The following is a 21,213-nucleotide window of genomic DNA, read 5'->3' on the forward strand; positions in this document are numbered from 1 at the left end:
CAGGGGGGGGGAGAGAGCACAAAAGAGAGGGTGGAGAGAGAGAGAGCGCAAAAGAGAGGGGGAGAGAGAGAGCAAAAAGAGTGGGAGAGAGAGCAAAATAGAGGTGGGAGAGAAAGCAAAAGAGAGGGGGAGAGAGGGAGCAAACGAGAGGGGGAAGAGAGAGAGCAAAAGAGAGGAGGGGGAGAGAGAGAGCAAAAGATAGGGGGAAAAAGAGAGCAAAAGAAAGGGGGGAGAGAGAGAAAAAGAGAGGGGGAGAGAAAGCAAAGAGAGGGGAAAGAGAGAGCAAAAGAGAGGAGGGGGGGGAGAGAGAGAGAGAGAGAGAGAGCAAAAGAGAGGTGGGAGAGAGGGAGCAAAAGAGAGGGGAAAAGTGAAAGAGAGGGGAGAGAGAGCAAAAGAGAGGGGGAGAGAGAGAGCAAAAGAGAGCGGGGAGAGAGAGAGAACAAAAGAGAGGGGGGAGAGACGGAGCAAAAGAGAGGGGAAAGAGCAAGAGAGAGGGGAGAGAGAGCAAAAGAGAGGGGAAAGAGTAAGAAAGAGGGGATAGAGAGCAAAAGAGAGGGGGAGAGAGAGCACAAAAGAGAGGGGGAGAGAGCGCAAAAGAGAGGGTGGAGAGAGAGAGTGCAAAAGAGAGGGGGAGATAGAGAGCACAAAACAGAGGGGGCGAGAGAGAGCAAAAGAGAGGGGGGAGAGAAAGCAAATGAGAGGGGGAAGAGAGAGAGCAAAAAAGAGGAGGGGAGAGAGAGCAAAAGAGAAGAGGGGGAGAGAGAGAGAGAGCAAAAGAGAGGGGGAGAAATAGAGAAAAAGAAAGGGGGGAGAGAGAGAGAAAAAGAGAGGGGGGAGAGAGAGCAAAAGACAGGGGAGAAATAAAAAAGAGGGGGAGAGAGAGAGCAAAAGAGAGGGGCAGAGAGAGAGAGAGCAAAAGAGAGGGGGGAGAGAGAAAGCAAAAGAGAGGGGGAGAGAGAGAGAGCGCAAAAGAGAAAGGGGAAAGAGAAAGCAATAGAGATGGGGAGAGAGCACAAAAGAAAGGGGTAGAGAGAGCAAAAGAGAGGGGGAGAGAGAGAGGGGGAGAGAAAACAAAAGAGAGAGGAGAGAGAGAGAGCAAAAGAGAGGGGGAGAGAGCAAAAAAGAAGGGGGTGAGAGCAAAAGAGAGGGGGGGTGAGAGCAAAAGAGAGGGGGGGGGGTGAGAGCAAAAGAGAGGGGGGAGAGAGAGAGCAAAAGAGAGGGGGGTGAGAGCAAAAGAGTGGGGGGAGAGAGAGAGCAAAAGAGAGGGAGGAGAGAGAGCAAATGAGAGGGGGAGAGAGAGAGCAAATAGAGGGGGGGAGAGAGCACAAAAGAGGGGGGGGAGAGAGCACAAAAGAGAGGGTGGAGAGAGAGAGAGCGCAAAAGAGAGGGGGAGAGAGAGAGCAAAAAAGAGAGGGGGCGAGAGAGAGCAAAATAGAGGTGGGAGAGAAAGCAAAAGAGAGGGGGAGAGAGGGAGCAAACGAGAGGGGGAAGAGAGAGAGCAAAAGAGAGGAGGGGGAGAGAGAGAGCAAAAGATAGGGGGAAAAAGAGAGCAAAAGAAAGGGGGGAGAGAGAGAAAAAGAGAGGGGGAGAGAAAGCAAAAGAGAGGGGAAAGAGAGAGCAAAAGAGAGGAGGGGGGGAGAGAGAGAGAGAGAGAGCAAAAGAGAGGTGGGAGAGAGGGAGCAAAAGAGAGGGGAAAAGTGAAAGAGAGGGGAGAGAGAGCAAAAGAGAGGGGGAGAGAGAGAGCAAAAGAGAGCGGGGAGAGAGAGAGAACAAAAGAGAGGGGGGAGAGACGGAGCAAAAGAGAGGGGAAAGAGCAAGAGAGAGGGGAGAGAGAGCAAAAGAGAGGGGAAAGAGTAAGAAAGAGGGGATAGAGAGCAAAAGAGAGGGGGAGAGAGAGCACAAAAGAGAGGGGTGAGAGAGTGCAAAAGAGAGGGGGAGAGAGCAAAAGAGAGGGGGGAGAGCGCAAAAGAAAGGGGGGAGAGAGAGCAAAAGAGAGGGGGAGAGAGAGGGGGGAGAGAAAGAGAGCAAAAGAGAGGGGGAGAGAGAGAGAGCAAAAGAGGGGGAGAGAGAGTCAAAGAGAGGGGGAGAGAGAGAGAGGGAAAGAGCAAAAGAGAGGGGGGAGAGAGAGAGCAAAAGAGAGGGGGTGAGAGCAAAAGAGAGGGGGGTGAGAGCAAAAGAGAGGGGGGAGAGAGAGAGCAAAAGAGAGGGGGGTGAGAGCAAAAGAGAGGGGGAGAGAGAGAGCAAAAGAGAGGGAAGAGAGAGAGCAAAAGAGAGGGGGAGAGAGAGAGAGCAAAAGAGAGGGGAGGAGAGAGAGCACAAAAGAGAGGGGGGAGAGAGCGCAAAAGAGAGGGTAGGGAGAGAGAGAGCACAAAAGAGATGGGGCGAGAGAGAGCAAAAGAGAGGGGGGAGAGAAAGCAAAAGAGAGGGGGAGAGAGGGAGCAAACGAGAGGGGGAAGAGAGAGAGCAAAAGAGAGGAGGGGAGAGAGAGAGCAAAAGAGAGGGGGAAGAAAGAGAGCAAAAGAAAGGGGGGAGAGAGAGAAAAAGAGAGGGGGAGAGAGAGAGAGAAAAAGGGAGGGGGGAGAGAAAGCAAAAGAGAGGGGAAAGAGAGAGAGCAAAAGAGAGGAGGGAGAGAGAGAGAGAGCAAAAGAGAGGGGGGAGAAAGAGAGCATAAGAAAGGGGGGAGAGAGAGAACAAGAGGGGGGAGAGAGAGAGCAAAAGAGAGGGGGAGAAATAAAAAGAGAGGGGGGAGAGAGAGAGCAAAAGAGGGGAGAGAGAGAGCGCAAAAGAGAGAGGGGAAAGAGAAAGCAAAAGAGAGGGGGGAGAGAGCACAAAAGAAAGGGGGAGAGAGAGCAAAAGAGAGGGGGAGAAAGAGAGGGGGAGAGAGAGCAAAAGAGAGGGGGAGAGAGAAAGAGCAAAAGAGAGTGGCAGAGAGAGAGCGTGAGCAAAAAAGGGGGAGAGAGAGCAAAAGAAAGGGGGAGAGAGAGAGAGGGGGAAAGAGCAAAAGAGAGGGGGAGAGAGAGAGAGCAAAAGAAAGGAGAGAGAGCACAAAAGGGAGGGGGAGAGAGAGTGCAAAAGAGAGGGGGGAGAGAGAGAGCAAAAGAGAGGGGAAAGAGCGAAAGAGATGGGGAGAGAGAGCAAAAGAGAGGGGAAGAGAGCGTGCAAAAGAGAGGGTGAGAGAGAGAGCAAAAGAGAGGGGGGAGAAAGAGAGAGAAAAAGAGGGGGGAGAGAGGGAGCAGAAGAGAGGGGAAAGAGCAAGAGAGAGGGGAGAGAGAGCAAAAGAGAGGGGGAGAGAGAGCACAAAAGAGAGGGGGAGAGAGAGAGTGCATAAGAGAGGGAGAGATAGAAAGCAAAAGAGAGGGGGGGAGCGAGCAAGGGGTGGGACCGCTGTACTGCAAAAAATGGCCCATGTGAACGAGCTTTAGGACTAGTACAAGCAATAAGGCAATAATAGAATGTTTTAGTCCACATTATTATCTTATTGCAGTTTTATGTATTTTTAATCAGTTATTTAGTTCAAAGGCATCATGGAGCCCAAATGGAGTTTTTAGGGATATGTACCATTTGACTTACACAACATAATTAATACATTGCTAGTGCAAAATATATTTAATGCAATCCAAGTTAATAAACCCCAAAAAAAACTCCAAACCTTAGTTTTTTTGGTTGCATCTTGGCAACCCTTGACCAAGCAAAAAAAAAATTGCCTTCAAAAGTCACATCATCATTGCATAAATGGTGCCCACTTATGTGCAATTAAAGAGTCTAATGATATAAAAATAAATAATCATATAAAACTGCAGATTTTAAATATGTTTTTCTTTATTTCTTATGGAAAAACAAATAAAAGGAATAGAAAGGTCAAAAAGGTACATAGGAGAATTTCAATTTAAAATAAAAGCATTTTTGCAATATGCTTTCATTAGCACATGTGCTTCTAGAAGCTATTACTGTTTTTCTGTGGCATACACACATATCCTGTAGGGCCCGTGCACTAGGGTTGCCACCTCAGCCATGTTTTCCTTTACACTTATGAGTTATACATGCTGCAGGGTGTGCAGGGAGGAACATGAATTTCAACCCTGGACAGCACACAAATAGTGACACTGAACAGCACTATTCATGTTCCACTCTGCACACCCTGCAGCATGTATAACTCATAAGTATACAGGAAAACATGGCGGAGGTGCAACCTTACCGTGCACCAGTAGTCAAACATCACACTTTCTGAGAGAGACAGCAGTGGCTTGTATGACACAAATTACATTTTAAAAAGCAATACACAGCCACCAGCTATGAGCAGGAAGTGACCGCCAGCGTATAAGCAGTAAGCAGTAGCACCTAACAACCAAACAGAGAATTAGCAAGAATTAAACAACTGGTTCTCGTCAGTCTTAACATAAAGGGACTGTAAAGTCAAAATTAAACTTTTAATGATTCAGATAGTGCATGCAAATTGAAACAACTTTCCAATTTACTTTATCAGATTTTCTTATTTCTCTTGATATCCTTTGTTGAAGACAAGGCTCAGCATTAGTAATGCACTACTGAGAGCTAGCTGAACACATCTGGTAAGCCAATGATAAGAGGCATGTGGGTGTAGCCACCAATCACCAGCTAGGTCCCAGACATTCATTGCTACTCCTGAGCCTATACCTAGATATGTCATTCAGCAAAGAATACTAAGAGAATGAAACACATTTAATAATTGAAAAGTTGTTTAAAATAGCATGGTCTATCTGAATTATGAAAGTTTACTTTTGACTTGTCCCTTTGAACAAGCTATTTTCTATTAAAACAAATAGTTAAAAATTATTTTAATGACCTGGCAAACATGTTGCCCTGACTCAAGCTTTTTATTGATACATCTACATATGTTTTTGTTATTACTGATAATATTTCCTATAAAGCAAAGCATTACAAATATCCTTCATTTGAACAGACATCACATTCAAAAAGTTCTCGGCTCCTAAAGATCGACATACACAATGTGTTATGGTGCTTTTTTCTACCTTATACAGACATGATAGAAAACAAAATGTGAGTGAAATTATTTATAACAATCTCTTTGGATCCAGCCTCAACTGTGCTGTAGATAAATGCATTGTATTTTTACACACACACACACCCACCCATACATACACACGCATACACATACATACACATACATACATACACACGCATACACACACATACATACATACATACACACGCATACATACATACACATGAATACATACATACACACATGCATACACAAACACATGCATGCACACACAAACAAATGCATATACACACGCATACACATACACGCATGCATACACACATGCATGCATACACACACACACATACATACACACACATACACACATACATACACACATACATGCATGCACACACACATACACACACACATACATGCATGCATACCTACAAACACATAAATACACACACATACATGTATACACACGCATGCATGCATGAACACACAAACACATGCATGCACACACGCATACACACATACATACACACACATACACGCATGCATGCACAAACGCATACACACAGGCATATACACACACACATGCATGCACACACAGGCTTATACATATACACACGCATGCATGCATGCACACACACACACATATACATGTGCACACACATGCATACACACACATACATACAAACATATAAACTAACGCATGTGCACGCACAAGTTAATATTATTTGAACAGAAGTACTTACATTCCACAATGAGCTGCAGTTAAAACCCAATCTTTTTTAATTAATGCTCCTCCACAAACAGGATATCTTTCTTTTATTAGCAGTGCCATGTATGGTCTTGAATGTGGAACAACAGTTTTTCCTCCAATAATTTCCATAAAATGACCTATAAATGAAAAGACAAGAGCACATCAACTACATAAAGTATTCAGAAAATATTAATGCAGTATCTACATTTATATATTATTTCAAAACATATTATTCTTAGTAATAAAGGCAAATAGAAGCATTATATTCAAATAAAAATGTATTGCACTAAACAAGCACTTACTTTTACCAATAAGCAAGAGAAGGTACATTAACGAAATGGGGAATTTGCTCATCATTACTGATTTCTAACTCGACTATGCAAAACCTAGCAGCAGTACGTGTGATGTGCAAGAGATACTGTGGCTTTTATTTGTGACTCACATATGCCAGCAAAATGCAATTTTTTTTTCCTTTTTGTAACTTACTTTTTATGGTGATACTTGTTGATAAGCCTGCCCAGAGGACAGTCTAATTATTTTTAAAATTACAGATGTAGGAGGCGGAGCGAACGGCTAACCAAGATGGCCGCACCTTACTAATGCTCTTACCACAAGCCGGGTGCTAAAAAGAATATACATGCCCTAATCAGCTAATTCATAAGTTTTGACTACACTAGCATGCATATGAAAGTGAGTGGATCAAGAAAATACTTTCTGTCGTTCCGTTGGCAATTGCTCGCATAAGCGAGTGAAGAAGCAGCATAACACAGCGTGACAGGACTCTGAGCTACAAGCTGTGACGCAGCTTCATATCCAGCATCTTCAGTGCCCCATCGGCAAAGGATCGCATGAGTTGGGACAAGCTGTCTTCTCGGATAATTAAAGGACATAAGGGGTAAGCAATTATCATGCCACTACACCCCTATACCTGCCTAACATCCTTGCAGCCCACCGGAGAGCCAACTCCCGCTCCGGTTCACACTAACTTTACAGTACATAACAGAAGTTTTTGGGAGAGAGGTTGTACTCACATACCCCAAGGTGGACTCTGTAAGGGTACGATCATTTATAGGACTTGAAATAGACAGCTGCTGACACTTCATCACACCTATATCAGACACCGGAGGGCCGTAGTTCCGCTCCGGTGCATATACTATTAAACACCAGCACTGTCGGAAGTGTCACTTACAAGGAAGCTGCATCCATCCATTAAAGTTTATCCTCATAAGCCACTATCAAGTTCACATCCTATACCCACAGATCCAACCTCAATAACAAGATCCTGAAACTGGCGGAATGAGTAGGATTTTTGTGAGACTGACTTGCTGACTTTATGCACTAATACATATATCAACAATTACAGACATGGCCCATTCTCTGGATTAACTTTAGTTCTAACCCTGGTGTTGTCTCTTCTGCCCCTCCCTTATTAACCGGAGGCCATCTATAACTGCGCCCAAATTACATTGCAACTGAATAGCAGGGATCCAATACTCGCTGCCTTTGCTTACCGACTTTAACGGGATCTTGCTAAATCCTTGACAAAAACACAGAAAGCCCCTCTCTCCATCCATTTCCCGCTGTTCACCATAGCAGCGGGTCATATCCTCATCCCCTTTGCCGGCATCGCCCAGTGAGGGCATCTCCCCCTGGAGAGTGGGGCAAATATACTATATCTTTATTATAATATAACTCTACTATACTACGGTATCTTCTGCAAATAGTGTCCCCTGCAACTTGGCCTATACCTCTGTTATCTCACTAAAATGTCGCAAAGAAGAGGGACAAAGAATGACAAACAACACAAAACATCTCAGAAATCCCAGGAAGACATGAATGCTTTTTTCAGGCAATCCGAGAAATTTAAGCAAAAACCTGGGCCCCCTCTTGCACCTTCTAGTAACACAGATGACTTGGAGGACTCAGATATACCGAGAAGTCCATCTCCCACCATTCCTTTGGTAGAGGCCGACTCGCCCATTACTTATAAAGCTATGGAAGACCTGATAAACCAGGTCAAATCTTGTATAAGAACTGAGTGCGCAGACCTTAAAAAAGAGATGGGCGATTTAGGCCGAAGAGTCGATTCCTTGGAGGAACACGAATATGTCATTGCCCAAAAGATGGCGGAATTATCCTCCAAAGTCAAATACCAACAGCAATATTCAATGGAACTGGAGGATAAACTGGATGACCTTGAAAACCGCACTAGACGCAATAACTTGCGGTTTCGAGGCATCCCTGAGTCTGTTCAAGGCGGCGAAATACAAGAGTTTCTACTAGGTCTTTTTGCTGAGATGACAGGCCCAGCTGAGGGTGAGCAATCTAATATTATCCTAGATAGAGCACATAGAGCTCTCCGCCCAAAACCAGCGGCTGACGCCCCGCCAAGGGACATCATTGTCCGTTTCCAAAATTATCAACAGCGGGAGGCGATTTATAATCAGGCCAGACAACAGCAAGCCATGGTTTACCAAAATACTCGTATACAAATATTCCAAGATTTGTCCGCAAGGACTCTACAAAAGAGAAGAGACTTCTCGGCCCTGACCTCTCATTTGAGACAGCTAAAAGTTCCCTATAGATGGGGTTTTCCTACCTCAATAATTGCTACAAAAAATGGCATCCGCCACGAATGCAGATCAATTACGGAGGCCGAAAATTTCTGCACAACACTGGGCATCCCAACCCTGACCACAGAAGATAGACAACACATACGTCACACTACTTCGGACCAGTTGGCCCCAAAGCCACAAAGGAGACCTCAGTCAGATAACCAAGCCAGCCAAGCTAAAAGACGACTAACGAACCCGACTAATTCAATAGAAGAAGACACACAACAACCCGGGTAAAACAGACATGTCTTTCTTTCTGGCCTCAAATGTGCTAACGGCATCTCTAAACCCAACTTATTCTGGAGAAGTTCACTTGGTCCTGAGCTTTAAACATCCTGCCCACACCTGAAACTTCAAAGATCTAAAGGACTGTGGCAAGTATAAAAGACACTGTTATAATATTGTTATGGACTTACCTACTAACTCTCCTAATTATAAGGTTTGACTAGCCTAGCCTACAACTATCAGCCTAGACCACATCTTGTTTAGAACTTACAAAAAGACACTAATATACAGCCAAGGCTCTATACGTAAGCTGCGGCCCATTGTTTATGTTTTTTGTTTATTAAGCTTATACATATTGTTGAGTTAAGTTGACTGTGCATTCTTTGTTTTAGACAGTTAAAAATTACTGAAGTAATATGCTCACGGATTTTGCTATTAACTGCAACCAGCTTTAAGTGACATTTATTAAAACAAGAAATATTTGGGAAAATATGCAATGCCTGATATATAGATACTTTATAAACGGGCATATAGCGATAATTGATCTAAAACAAGCACCCGGCTTGTCCATTTGCCTTGATTGAATTTGCTCTTATAACTGTTACTGTTTTATTGTATTCTTCCTTTTTTTTTTTTTGTTTTTTTTTTGTTTTTTTTTTTCTTCTTCTTTATCATACGTTTTTTTTTCTTTTGTAGCTTCTTTTTTCCTTGCTTCTCCTTTACTTATTCAACCTAAGACCACTCTCCCTTAATCCTTATTTGCCACCAGAGTATTGAGGTCTGACACATCTTTTAACTCTTTACACTCCTCTCCTTTTCTCCCCCTCTCCCTAGTACCCTACCCCTTCTATCCCTAGCCACACCCTCAATCCCCCCCAACCAGCACCCCGACAGGACACGAGTCAAACACATCTGCCTGTACACCTCCTCTGCAGGAAACATCCTCTTTATTATCACCAATAGCCAGCTCTTTGCACCTACCATGAACACACTGACAATAGCTAGTCAAAATGTGAAGGGGTTTCTCTCGGCAGAAAAACGCTCCATAGCTTTTTATGATTTCCATAAAAAAAACATAGATTTCATTATGATTCAGGAAACCCATTTCAAAAAACGCAACGAACCTACATTAGCCACCCGATATTATGATAAACATTTTTTTAGCTCAGGCCCAAATAGAAAAAATGGGGTATGCATCTCTGTTAAGAAGAATGTTCCTTTTGAACTTTTGCAGAAATACTCAGACACGGTAGGCAGACTTTTGATTCTTGTTGGGCTGTGTTACGGCCGACCGATCACCGTAGCCAATATATACGCCCCTAACAGACCTACACCCTCCTTTTTCAGATCTGTAACTAACAAAATAATGGACATCTCCAAAGGCCCGATTATACTAGGCGGCGACTTTAATTTTACAATGACCCCCGCCTTGGACAACTCACAAGGCACATCATATCTCAGTAGCAACATACGAAAAACAAACTGTGCAACACTACACTCTATCTCACTATTTGACACTTGGAGGATAGTTCACCCTACACAAAAGGACTTCACCTTTTTTTCACACCCTAAGCACACATATTCACGCCTAGATTACCTAATGTGTGACCAATCTTTTCTTACCGACTTGACACAATCTCGCATTCTCCACACACCCTGGTCAGATCACAGTATGGTATTGTCCACCTTCCACTGGTCTACTAGACCCAAGAAACTCTCGAGTTGGAGACTAAACGACTCCCTTCTAACAAACCCAGAAATTCTAGAGGACCTGACTAAGGTGACAGACGAATATTTTCTAATAAATAGGCCCGACGATACATCTGCTGTGAATAATTGGGAGGCATACAAATGTTACATTAGAGGACACCTAATCAAACATGCCACTAAACTACGGAAATTAAAATCTGCCCAATTTTCCCTTCTTACCTCCAACCTTCACCAAGCTGATACGGCTCATAAAACTGACCCTACTTCGGCTCAAAAACTCTCTGACCTAACACTAGCAAGAGATAATCTTAACAAATATTTAACCTTAAATGCACACCTAAGAGCACTCACCTCCAAAGCTAAATTCTACTCTGAAAGTAACAAAGCTGGTCGCCTTCTAGCCAGATCGCTTAAAAAAAAGAGACTCAACTCCTTTATTAGGTCTATCAGGCACCCCTCAGGGAACCTGATGAACAAAAATGAGGATATCGCTAACTCCTTTGTCTCTTATTATTCCAAACTATATAACCTTGACCCCCATATATCCCAAGAAAAGCTTTGCAACATTGATAACTATCTAAAAACACTAGAGACACCAAATCTCTCGGACGAGGACAGACAATCCCTCGACTCCCCTATAACGCTTCAGGAAATAGCACTCACCACTAAAGCCCTCCCAAATGGTAAATCCCCAGGCCCAGACGGCCTAACGACCAAATTCTTCCAATTGCTCCAGAACCAATTAGGCCCACCACTACATACCCTGTACACCTCAATAGACAAAGGAGAATCGTTTTCCCAATCCCTACTAGAAGCCCTCATAACGGTCATACCAAAATCAGACAAGCCACTCGACCAACCAAGTAGTTATCGCCCAATCTCCCTCTTGAATGTAGACATAAAAATTTATGCGAAAATACTCGCTAACCGTCTGAACAATATCCTACCGAATTTGATACACCAAGACCAGGTTGGATTTGTCAGAGGTAGAGAAGCCAAAGACAACACAATTAGGGTACTACACTCCTTACAGACCGCATATGAAGACAAAGTACCGCTCACCCTCTTATCAACAGATGCCGAGAAGGCGTTCGACAGGGTCAACTGGCACTTCATGTGGGGGGCCCTGTCGAAGTTTGGCTTCTCCACGACTTTTAAATCCCGAATCCAGGCCCTATACTCCAACCCACACGCAAGAGTCCAGATCAATGGTACAGCTTCCCAATCCTTCCCCATAACAAACGGAACCCGACAGGGTTGCCCGTTATCACCATTATTGTTCGCCATCACTATTGAGACTCTAGCTATAAAAATTAGGGAAAACCCTGACATACTCGGAGTACAATATAAACATATAAATCAAAAATGTTTGCTATTCGCAGATGACGTAATCTTCACACTTCAATCCCCATCCACCTCCCTCCCGGCTTTGATCCATACACTGGACGAATACGGACGAGTATCTGATTTCTCCATAAATATGGAGAAGTCTGGAATTTTGACGCTAAACGTGCCCACTCAGGATGTAGAATTTATAAAAACCCATACGAGATTCAGTCTGAATAACAAACTTAAATACTTAGGCCTCTTACTCCCTAGCACTCATCAGGAACTCTTCCAATGTAACTATGCTAAACTTCAGCAATCAGTACAGGCCCTTCTGGAGAGTTGGCACAAACAAAATCACTTGTCCTGGATGGGAAGAGTCAACACCGTTAAGATGATGATCATCCCGAAATACCTGTACCTTTTCCAAACACTACCAATGGCACTCCCCACTTCCTACCTTCAATCCCAACAAAGAATGATTAATTCATTTATTTGGTCCTATAAAAAACCTAGAATCCCCCAAGACACTTTATTTCTCACCAAAGAGGATGGTGGACTAAATGTCCCTCATCTCCTGAACTACTATAAGGCCGTTCATCTCACTAGAGTGATCTCCTGGACCCGCTACAATCCCCCACCTCCATGGGTGCAAATTGAATGTGCCTTGCTGAAAACTACAACCATGAGAGATCTCCCTTGGCTCCCCAAGCCCCATAGACCACCACAAGCGCACAAAAACTACTATATTAAGACCACTTTAAACATATGGGATCACTTAATTAAGCATAATAAAGGTATATCCACCCCTATCTCCCCGCTAACTCCTTTGCTAGGTAATCAGATATTTTTCCAACATACATCCTTTGCCCAGTCACACACCGAGACACACATGCAGAATCTGCCTATTTATACTCTACTAGACTCAGGAACACTCAAGGACAGAGCAACACTAATCAATGAATTTGGTTCTCCCTTTCACAATTGGTATTCATATTTCCAGATCCGACATGCACTCAATAACAGCATGTATAAACAAAATATACTCAGATCACTAACAATATTTGAACAGCTCTGCGCCAATTCTGAAATCCAGAAAAAGCTTCTCTCAACAAGCTATAAATTGCTCAGAGGGTCCTTTCCCCTACAGAGACCCTCCTTTCTAAGGAAATGGAACACAGAAATACGTTGTGATATTACAGACGAAGAGTGGGGATCATGCTTTAAAGCTACCCACTCTGCGTCTTCTTCATTACTCGTGGCAGAAACAAACTATAAAATAATATCTCGCTGGTATTTGACACCATCACGACTTAGATATATTTTTCCTACGGCGTCTCCCGCTTGCTGGAGACGTTGTGGAGGCACAGGTACTATGACTCACATATGGTGGGAATGCCCCTCCATCTTGGACTTCTGGAACAGAGTTGAATCCACCATAAACAGAATTTTAGGCACAAATTTAACACTAGGCCCTAAACTTATCCTTCTCAATCATCTCCCGACACTTTACTGCTTATACCGCACAAAACTACTCCAGATCATGCTGACTGGTGCTAAAAGATTAATACCACGACTGTGGAAATCCCAAATAATCCCGTCACACACAAACTGGATATCAGAAGTCAAACACATCTTGAATATGGAAAGACAATGTTATTGCTTCCTGGGTAAGCAGGACTTTTTCACAGACATGTTTTTTATTTGGGAACAGGGAACTTCTGCACTTACAAGTACCGCCCCTGTCCCTCCCGACTCATAATTACCCGGGGTATCTCTTTGCAAATGCTTTCTTTTCAAGGACCATAACTATCTTAAATTATATATCTTCTATCATCAAATTTAGCCACATGACACTTATTACTAAGCAAACTTAGCAACCCAGTGAGAGGCAGACACCCATATACCCCCCTTCCCTACTCCACCCTTCCCCCTCCTTCTTCTCTCCACACCTCCACTATTCTTTCTTCCTTTCTCTTGATACAAAATGTATGACCTAAATACTCTCTTATATATGCTATTACTTTAAGAAATGTGTTTAAAAAAAAAAAAACTTGGGTAAGACATTATTGTCTATGTTATTTCGCATTCATACTTGTTGACCTTAATCACTGATGAATCTGACTTGTGCAATTCTTACTGTATGCAAATATGTGAACCCAATAAAAAACTTTGAAAATTAAAAAAAAAAAAAATTACAGATGTAGAAACAACCTATTTAGTAACTGTTCTTTTATATAAATATTTAAGCTACAGGTGTAGCAATGCTATAATTATAATGGACTACTGTCTTAAATATATCAAAAATATTTTCTATATAATAAACTACAGATATAGCCACACTCTATTTGGACAAGATATAGAGTGTGGCTACAGATATAGCCACACTCTATCTGTCCTAAATAAATACAACATTTCGGCCTAGATTTGGAGTTTGGCGGTAAAAGGGCTGTTAACGCTCCGCAGGCTTTTTTCTGGCCGCACCATAAATTTAACTCTGGTATCGAGAGTTCAAACAAATGCTGCGTTAGGCTCCAAAAAAGGAGCGTAGAGCATTTTTTCCGCAAATGCAACTCTCGATACCAGAGTTGCTTACGGACGCGGCCAGCCTCAAAAACGTGCTCGTGCACGATTCTCCCATAGGAAACAATGGGGCTGTTTGAGCTGAAAAAAAACCTAACACCTGCAAAAAAGCAGCGTTCAGCTCCTAACGCAGCCCCATTGTTTCCTATGGGGAAACACTTCCTACGTCTGCACCTAACACTCTAACATGTACCCCGAGTCTAAACACCCCTAACCTTACACTTATTAACCCCTAATCTGCCGCCCCCGCTATCGCTGACCCCTGCTTTTTTTTTTAACCCCTAATCTGCCGCTCCGTAAACCGCCGCAACCTACGTTATCCCTATGTACCCCTAATCTGCTGCCCTAACATCGCCGACCCCTATATTATATTTATTAACCCCTAATCTGCCCCCCTCAACGTCGCCGACACCTGCCTACACTTATTAACCCCTAATCTGCCGAGCGGACCGCACCGCTACTATAATAAAGTTATTAACCCCTAATCCGCCTCAGTAACCCTATCATAAATAGTATTAACCCCTAATCTGCCCTCCCTAACATCGCCGACACCTACCTTCAATTATTAACCCCTAATCTGCCGAGCGGACCTCACCGCTATTCTAATAAATGTATTAACCCCTAAAGCTAAGTCTAACCCTAACACTAACACCCCCCTAACTTAAATATAATTTTTATCTAACGAAATAAATTAACTCTTATTAAATAAATGATTCCTATTTAAAGCTAAATACTTACCTGTAAAATAAACCCTAATATAGCTACAATATAAATTATAATTATATTATAGCTATTTTAGGATTAATATTTATTTTACAGGCAACTTTGTAATTATTTTAACCAGGTACAATAGCTATTAAATAGTTAAGAACTATTTAATAGTTACCTAGTTAAAATAATAACAAATTTACCTGTAAAATAAATCCTAACCTAAGATATAATTAAACCTAACACTACCCTATCAATAAAATAATTAAATAAACTACCTACAATTACCTACAATTAACCTAACACTACACTATCAATAAATTAATTAAACACAATTCCTACAAATAAATACAATTAGATAAACTAGCTAAAGTACAAAAAATAAAAAAGAACTAAGTTACAAAAAATAAAAAATATTTACAAACATAAGAAAAATATTACAACAATTTTAAACTAATTACACCTACTCTAAGCCCCCTAATAAAACAACAAAGCCCCCCAAAATAAAAAATTCCCTACCCTATTCTAAATTAAAAAAGTTACAAGCTCTTTTACCTTACCAGCCCTGAACAGGGCCCTTTGCGGGGCATGCCCCAAGAATTTCAGCTCTTTTGCCTGTAAAAGAATAAATACAATACCCCCCCCAACATTACAACCCACCACCCACATACCCCTAATCTAACACAAACCCCCCTTAAATAAACCTAACACTAAGCCCCTGAAGATCTTCCTACCTTGTCTTCACCATCCAGGTTCACCGATCCGTCCTGAAGAGCTCCTCCGATGTCCTGATCCAAGCCCAAGCGGGGGGCTGAAGAGGTCCATGATCCGGTCAAAGTCTTCATCCAAGCGGGGCAGAAGAGGATCTTCCATCCGATTGAAGTCATCATCCAGGCGGCATCTTCTATGGTCTTCCATCCGGAGCGAAGCGGCAGGATCCTGAAGACCTCCAGCGTGGAACATCCATCCGGACCGACGACTGAACGACGAATGACTGTTCCTTTAAGGGACGTCATCCAAGATGGCGTCCCTCGAATTCCGATTGGCTGATAGGATTCTATCAGCCAATCGGAATTAAGGTAGGAATTTTCTGATTGGCTGATGGAATCAGCCAATCAGAATCTAGTTCAATCCGATTGGCTGATCCAATCAGCCAATCAGATTGAGCTCGCATTCTATTGGCTGATCGGAACAGCCAATAGAATGCGAGCTCAATCTGATTGGCTGATTGGATCAGCCAATCGGATTGAACTTGATTCTGATTGGCTGATTCCATCAGCCAATCAGAAAATTCCTACCTTAATTCCGATTGGCTGATAGAATCCTATCAGCCAATCGGAATCCGAGGGACGCCATCTTGGATGACGTCCCTTAAAGGAACAGTCATTCGTCGTTCAGTCGTCGGTCCGGATGGATGTTCCGCGCTGGAGGTCTTCAGGATCCTGCCGCTTCGCTCCGGATGGAAGACCATAGAAGATGCCGCCTGGATGATGACTTCAATCGGATGGAAGATCCTCTTCTGCCCCGCTTGGATGAAGACTTTGACCGGATCATGGACCTCTTCAGCCCCCCGCTTGGGCTTGGATCAGGACATCGGAGGAGCTCTTCAGGACGGATCGGTGAACCTGGATGGTGAAGACAAGGTAGGAAGATCTTCAGGGGCTTAGTGTTAGGTTTATTTAAGGGGGGTTTGGGTTAGATTAGGGGTATGTGGGTGGTGGGTTGTAATGTTGGGGGGGGTATTGTATTTATTCTTTTACAGGCAAAAGAGCTGAAATTCTTGGGGCATGCCCCGCAAAGGGCCCTGTTCAGGGCTGGTAAGGTAAAAGAGCTTGTAACTTTTTTAATTTAGAATAGGGTAGGGAATTTTTTATTTTGGGGGGCTTTGTTGTTTTATTAGGGGGCTTAGAGTAGGTGTAATTAGTTTAAAATTGTTGTAATATTTTTCTTATGTTTGTAAATATTTTTTTATTTTTTGTAACTTAGTTCTTTTTTATTTTTTGTACTTTAGCTAGTTTATTTAATTGTATTTATTTGTAGGAATTGTGTTTAATTAATTTATTGATAGTGTAGTGTTAGGTTAATTGTAGGTAATTGTAGGTAGTTTATGTAATTATTTTATTGATAGGGTAGTGTTAGGTTTAATTATATCTTAGGTTAGGATTTATTTTACAGGTAAATTTGTTATTATTTTAACTAGGTAACTATTAAATAGTTCTTAACTATTTAATAGCTATTGTACCTGGTTAAAATAATTACAAAGTTGCCTGTAAAATAAATATTAATCCTAAAATAGCTATAATATAATTATAATTTATATTGTAGCTATATTAGGATTTATTTTACAGGTAAGTATTTAGCTTTAAATAGGAATCATTTATTTAATAAGAGTTAATTTATTTCGTTAGATGTAAATTATATTTAAGTTAGGGGGGTGTTAGTGTTAGGGTTAGACTTAGCTTTAGGGGTTAATCCATTTATTATAGTAGCGGTGAGCTCCGGTCGTCAGATTAGGGGTTAATAATTGAAGTTAGGTGTCGGCGATGTTAGGGAGGGCAGATTAGGGGGTTAATACTATTTATTATAGGGTTAGTGAGGCGGGTTAGGGGTTAATAACTTTATTATAGTAGCGGTGCGGTCCGCTCGGCAGATTAGGGGTTAATAAGTGTAGGCAGGTGTCGGCGACGTTGAGGGGGGCAGATTAGGGGTTAATAAATATAATATAGGGGTCGGCGGTATTAGGGGCAGCAGATTAGGGGTACATAGGGATAACGTAGGTGGCGGCGCTTTGCGGTCGGAAGATTAGGGGTTAATTATTGTAGGTAGCTGGCGGCGACGTTGTGGGGGGCAGGTTAGGGGTTAATAAATGTAATATAGGGGTCGGCGCGGTTAGGGGCAGCAGATTAGGGGTACATAAGTATAACGTAGGTGGCGGTCGGCAGATTAGGGGTTAAAAATTTTAATCGAGTGGCGGCGATGTGGGGGGACCTCGGTTTAGGGGTACATAGGTAGTTTATGGGTGTTAGTGTACTTTAGGGTACAGTAGTTAAGAGCTTTATGAACCGGCGTTAGCCAGAAAGCTCTTAACTCCTGCTATTTTCAGGCGGCTGGAGTTTTGTCGTTAGAGCTCTAACGCTCACTTCAGAAACGACTCTAAATACCGGCGTTAGAAAGATCCCATTGAAAAGATAGGATACGCAAATGGCGTAAGGGGATCTGCGGTATGGAAAAGTCGCGGCTGAAAAGTGAGCGTTAGACCCTTTAATCACTGACTCCAAATACCAGCGGGCGGCCAAAACCAGCGTTAGGAGCCTCTAACGCTGGTTTTGACGGCTACCGCCGAACTCCAAATCTAGGCCTTCTTCTCTAACCTAAAACCCCCTAACCTAACAACCCCTTAAATTAACCCAAATTACCTAAACTAATACATTCTAAAGTTAAAAAAAAACAAAAAACTATTGCCTAGATTACGAGTTCTGCATTAGGGTTAAAAAGCAGCTTTAAGGGGTCCTAACGCTGCTTTTTAATGCCCGCTGGTATTACGAGTTTGGCAGGTAAAGGTGTACCGCTCACTTTTCTTCCGCGACTTATTTCTACCGCAAATCCCCTTACGTCAATTGCGTATCCTATCTTTTTAATGGGATTTGCCCTAACTCTGGTATTACGAGTCTTGGAAGAAGTGAGCTGTACAGCCTCTACCGCCAAGACTCCTACCGCATTTAAAAGTCAGTAGTTAAGACCTTTATGGGCTAACGCGGAACATAAAGCTCTTAACTAAAGTGCTACAAAGTACACTAACACCCATAAACTACTTATGTACCCCTAAACCGAGCCCCCCCCCACATCATAAACACTATAATAAAATTATTTAACCCCTAATCTGCCGACCGGACATCGCCGCCACCTACATTATACCTATGAATCCCTAGTCTGCTGCCCCTAACATCGCCGACACCTACATTATAGTTATTAACCCCTAATCTGCCGACCCCAACGTCGCCGCAACCTACCTACAATTAATAACCCCTAATCTGCCGACCGGACATCGACGCCACTATAATAAATGTATTAACCCCTAAACCGCCGCACTCCCGCCTCGCAAACACTATAAAAAATTTTATTAACCCCTAATCTGCTGTCCCTAACATCGCCACCACCTACCTACAATTATTAACCCCTAATCTGCCGCCCCCAATGTCGCCGCTACTATAATAAAGTTATTAACCCCTAAACCTAAGTCTAACCCTAACCCTAACACCCCCTAACTTAAATCTAATTTTAATAAATCTAAATAAAATTACTATCATTAAATAAATTATTCCTATTTAAAACTAAATACTTACCTATAAAATAAACCCTAATATAGCTACAATATAACTAATAGTTACATTACAGCTATTTTAGAATTTATTTTTATTTTACAGGCAACTTTGCATTTATTTTAACTAGGTACAATAGTTATTAAATAGTTATTAACTATTTAATAGCTACCTAACTAAAATAAATACAAAAGTACCTGTAAAATAAACCCTAACCTAAGTTACAATTACACCTAACACTACTCTATAATTAAATTAATTACCTAAACTACCTACAATTAAATACAATTAAATTAACTAAACTAAATTACGAGAAAAAAAACCCCCACTAAATTACAGAAAATAAAAAAAGTTTAAACTAATTACACCTAATCTAAGCCCCCTAATAAAATAAAAAAGCCCCCCAAAATAATAAAATGCCCTACCCTATCCTAAATTACAAAGTAATCAGCTCTTTTACCAGCCCTTAAAAGACTTAGGTTTAGGGGTTAATAACTTTATTATAGTAGCGTAGGTAGGTTGCGGCGACATTGGGGATGGCAGATTAGGGGTTAATAAATAAAATGTAGGTGTCGGCGGCGTTAGGGGCAGCAGATTAGGGGTTCATAGGTATAACGTAGGTGGCGGCGGTGTCCGGAGCGGCAGATTAGGGGTTAATATTATAATGCAGGTTGCGAGGATATCGGGGGCGTCAGATTAGGGGTTAATAAGTGTTAGATTAGGGGTGTTTAGACTCGGGGTTCATGTTAGGGTGTTAGGTGTAGTTATAAAAGTATTTCCCCATAGGAAACAATGGGGCTGCGTTAGGAGCTGGACGCTGCTTTTTTGCAGGTATTAGGTTTTTTTTCAGCCGTCTCAGCCCCATTGTTTTCTATAGGGAAATCACGCACAAGCACGTTTTAGCCAGCTTACCGCTACCATTAGCAACGCTGGTATTACAGGTAGAAGTGGCGCAAAATTTGCTTAACGCTCACTTTTCTGAGGCTAACGCAGCTACTAAGAATAATTACCAGTAGCCCTTAAAAGGGCTTTTTGCAGGGCATTGCCCCAAGATAATCAGCTCTTTTACAAAAAAAAACACAAAGTCCCACCTAACAGTAACCCCCCCACCCCCCAAAATAAAAGAACCTAACACTAAAAAAACAGATTTATAGGTAAGTATTTAGTTTTAAATAGGAATAATTTATTTAATGATAGTAATTTTATTTAGATTTATTAAAATTAGATTAAAGTTAGGGGGTGTTAGGGTTAGGGTTAGACTTAGGTTTAGGGGTTAATAACTTTATTATAGTAGCGGCGACGTTGGGGCGGCAGAATAGGGGTTAATAATTGTAGGTAGGTTGCGGCGACATTGGGGATGGCAGATTAGGGGTTAATAAATAAAATGTAGGTGTCGGCGGCGTTAGGGGCAGCAGATTAGGGGTTCATAGGTATAACGTAGGTGGCGGCGGTGTCCGGAGCAGCAGATTAGGGGTTAATATTATAATGCAGGTTGCGAGGATATCGGGGGCGTCAGATTAGGGGTTAATAAGTGTTAGATTAGGGGTGTTTAGACTCGGGGTTCATGTTAGGGTGTTAGGTGTAGTCATAAAAGTATTTCCCCATAGGAAACAATGGGGCTGCGTTAGGAGCTGGACGCTGCTTTTTTGCAGGTGTTAGGTTTTTTTTCAGCCGTCTCAGCCCCATTGTTTTCTATAGGGAAATCACGCACAAGCACGTTTTAGCCAGCTTACCGCTACCATTAGCAACACTGGTATTACAGGTAGAAGTGGCGCAAAATTTGCTTAACGCTCACTTTTCTGAGGCTAACGCAGCTACTAAGAATAATTACCAGTAGCCCTTAAAAGGGCTTTTTGCAGGGCATTGCCCCAAGATAATCAGCTCTTTTACAAAAAAAAACACAAAGTCCCACCTAACAGTAACCCCCCCACCCCCCAAAATAAAAGAACCTAACACTAAAAAAACAGATTTATGTAG

The 21,213-nt window shown here is 42.3% G+C and overlaps 1 protein-coding gene across 1 annotated transcript in view; it reads right to left on the reverse strand.

Moving 5' to 3' along the window:
* Window positions 1-6,139, reverse strand: part of LOC128647697 (granzyme A) — a 42,903-nt gene extending 36,764 nt beyond the window's left edge. Inside the window, exons 1-2 of the mRNA XM_053700443.1 lie at window positions 6,053-6,139; window positions 5,743-5,887 (exon numbers count right to left, since the gene is read on the reverse strand). Coding sequence (XP_053556418.1) covers window positions 5,743-5,887; window positions 6,053-6,107 — 200 coding nt within the window. The 5' untranslated portion in view covers window positions 6,108-6,139. The remainder of the gene's footprint in view (window positions 1-5,742; window positions 5,888-6,052) is intronic.
* Between the last annotated feature and the right edge of the window lie 15,074 nt (window positions 6,140-21,213).

Source organism: Bombina bombina, chromosome 2 (genome assembly GCF_027579735.1).
Source record: "Bombina bombina isolate aBomBom1 chromosome 2, aBomBom1.pri, whole genome shotgun sequence".
Taxonomy (NCBI): domain Eukaryota; kingdom Metazoa; phylum Chordata; class Amphibia; order Anura; family Bombinatoridae; genus Bombina; species Bombina bombina.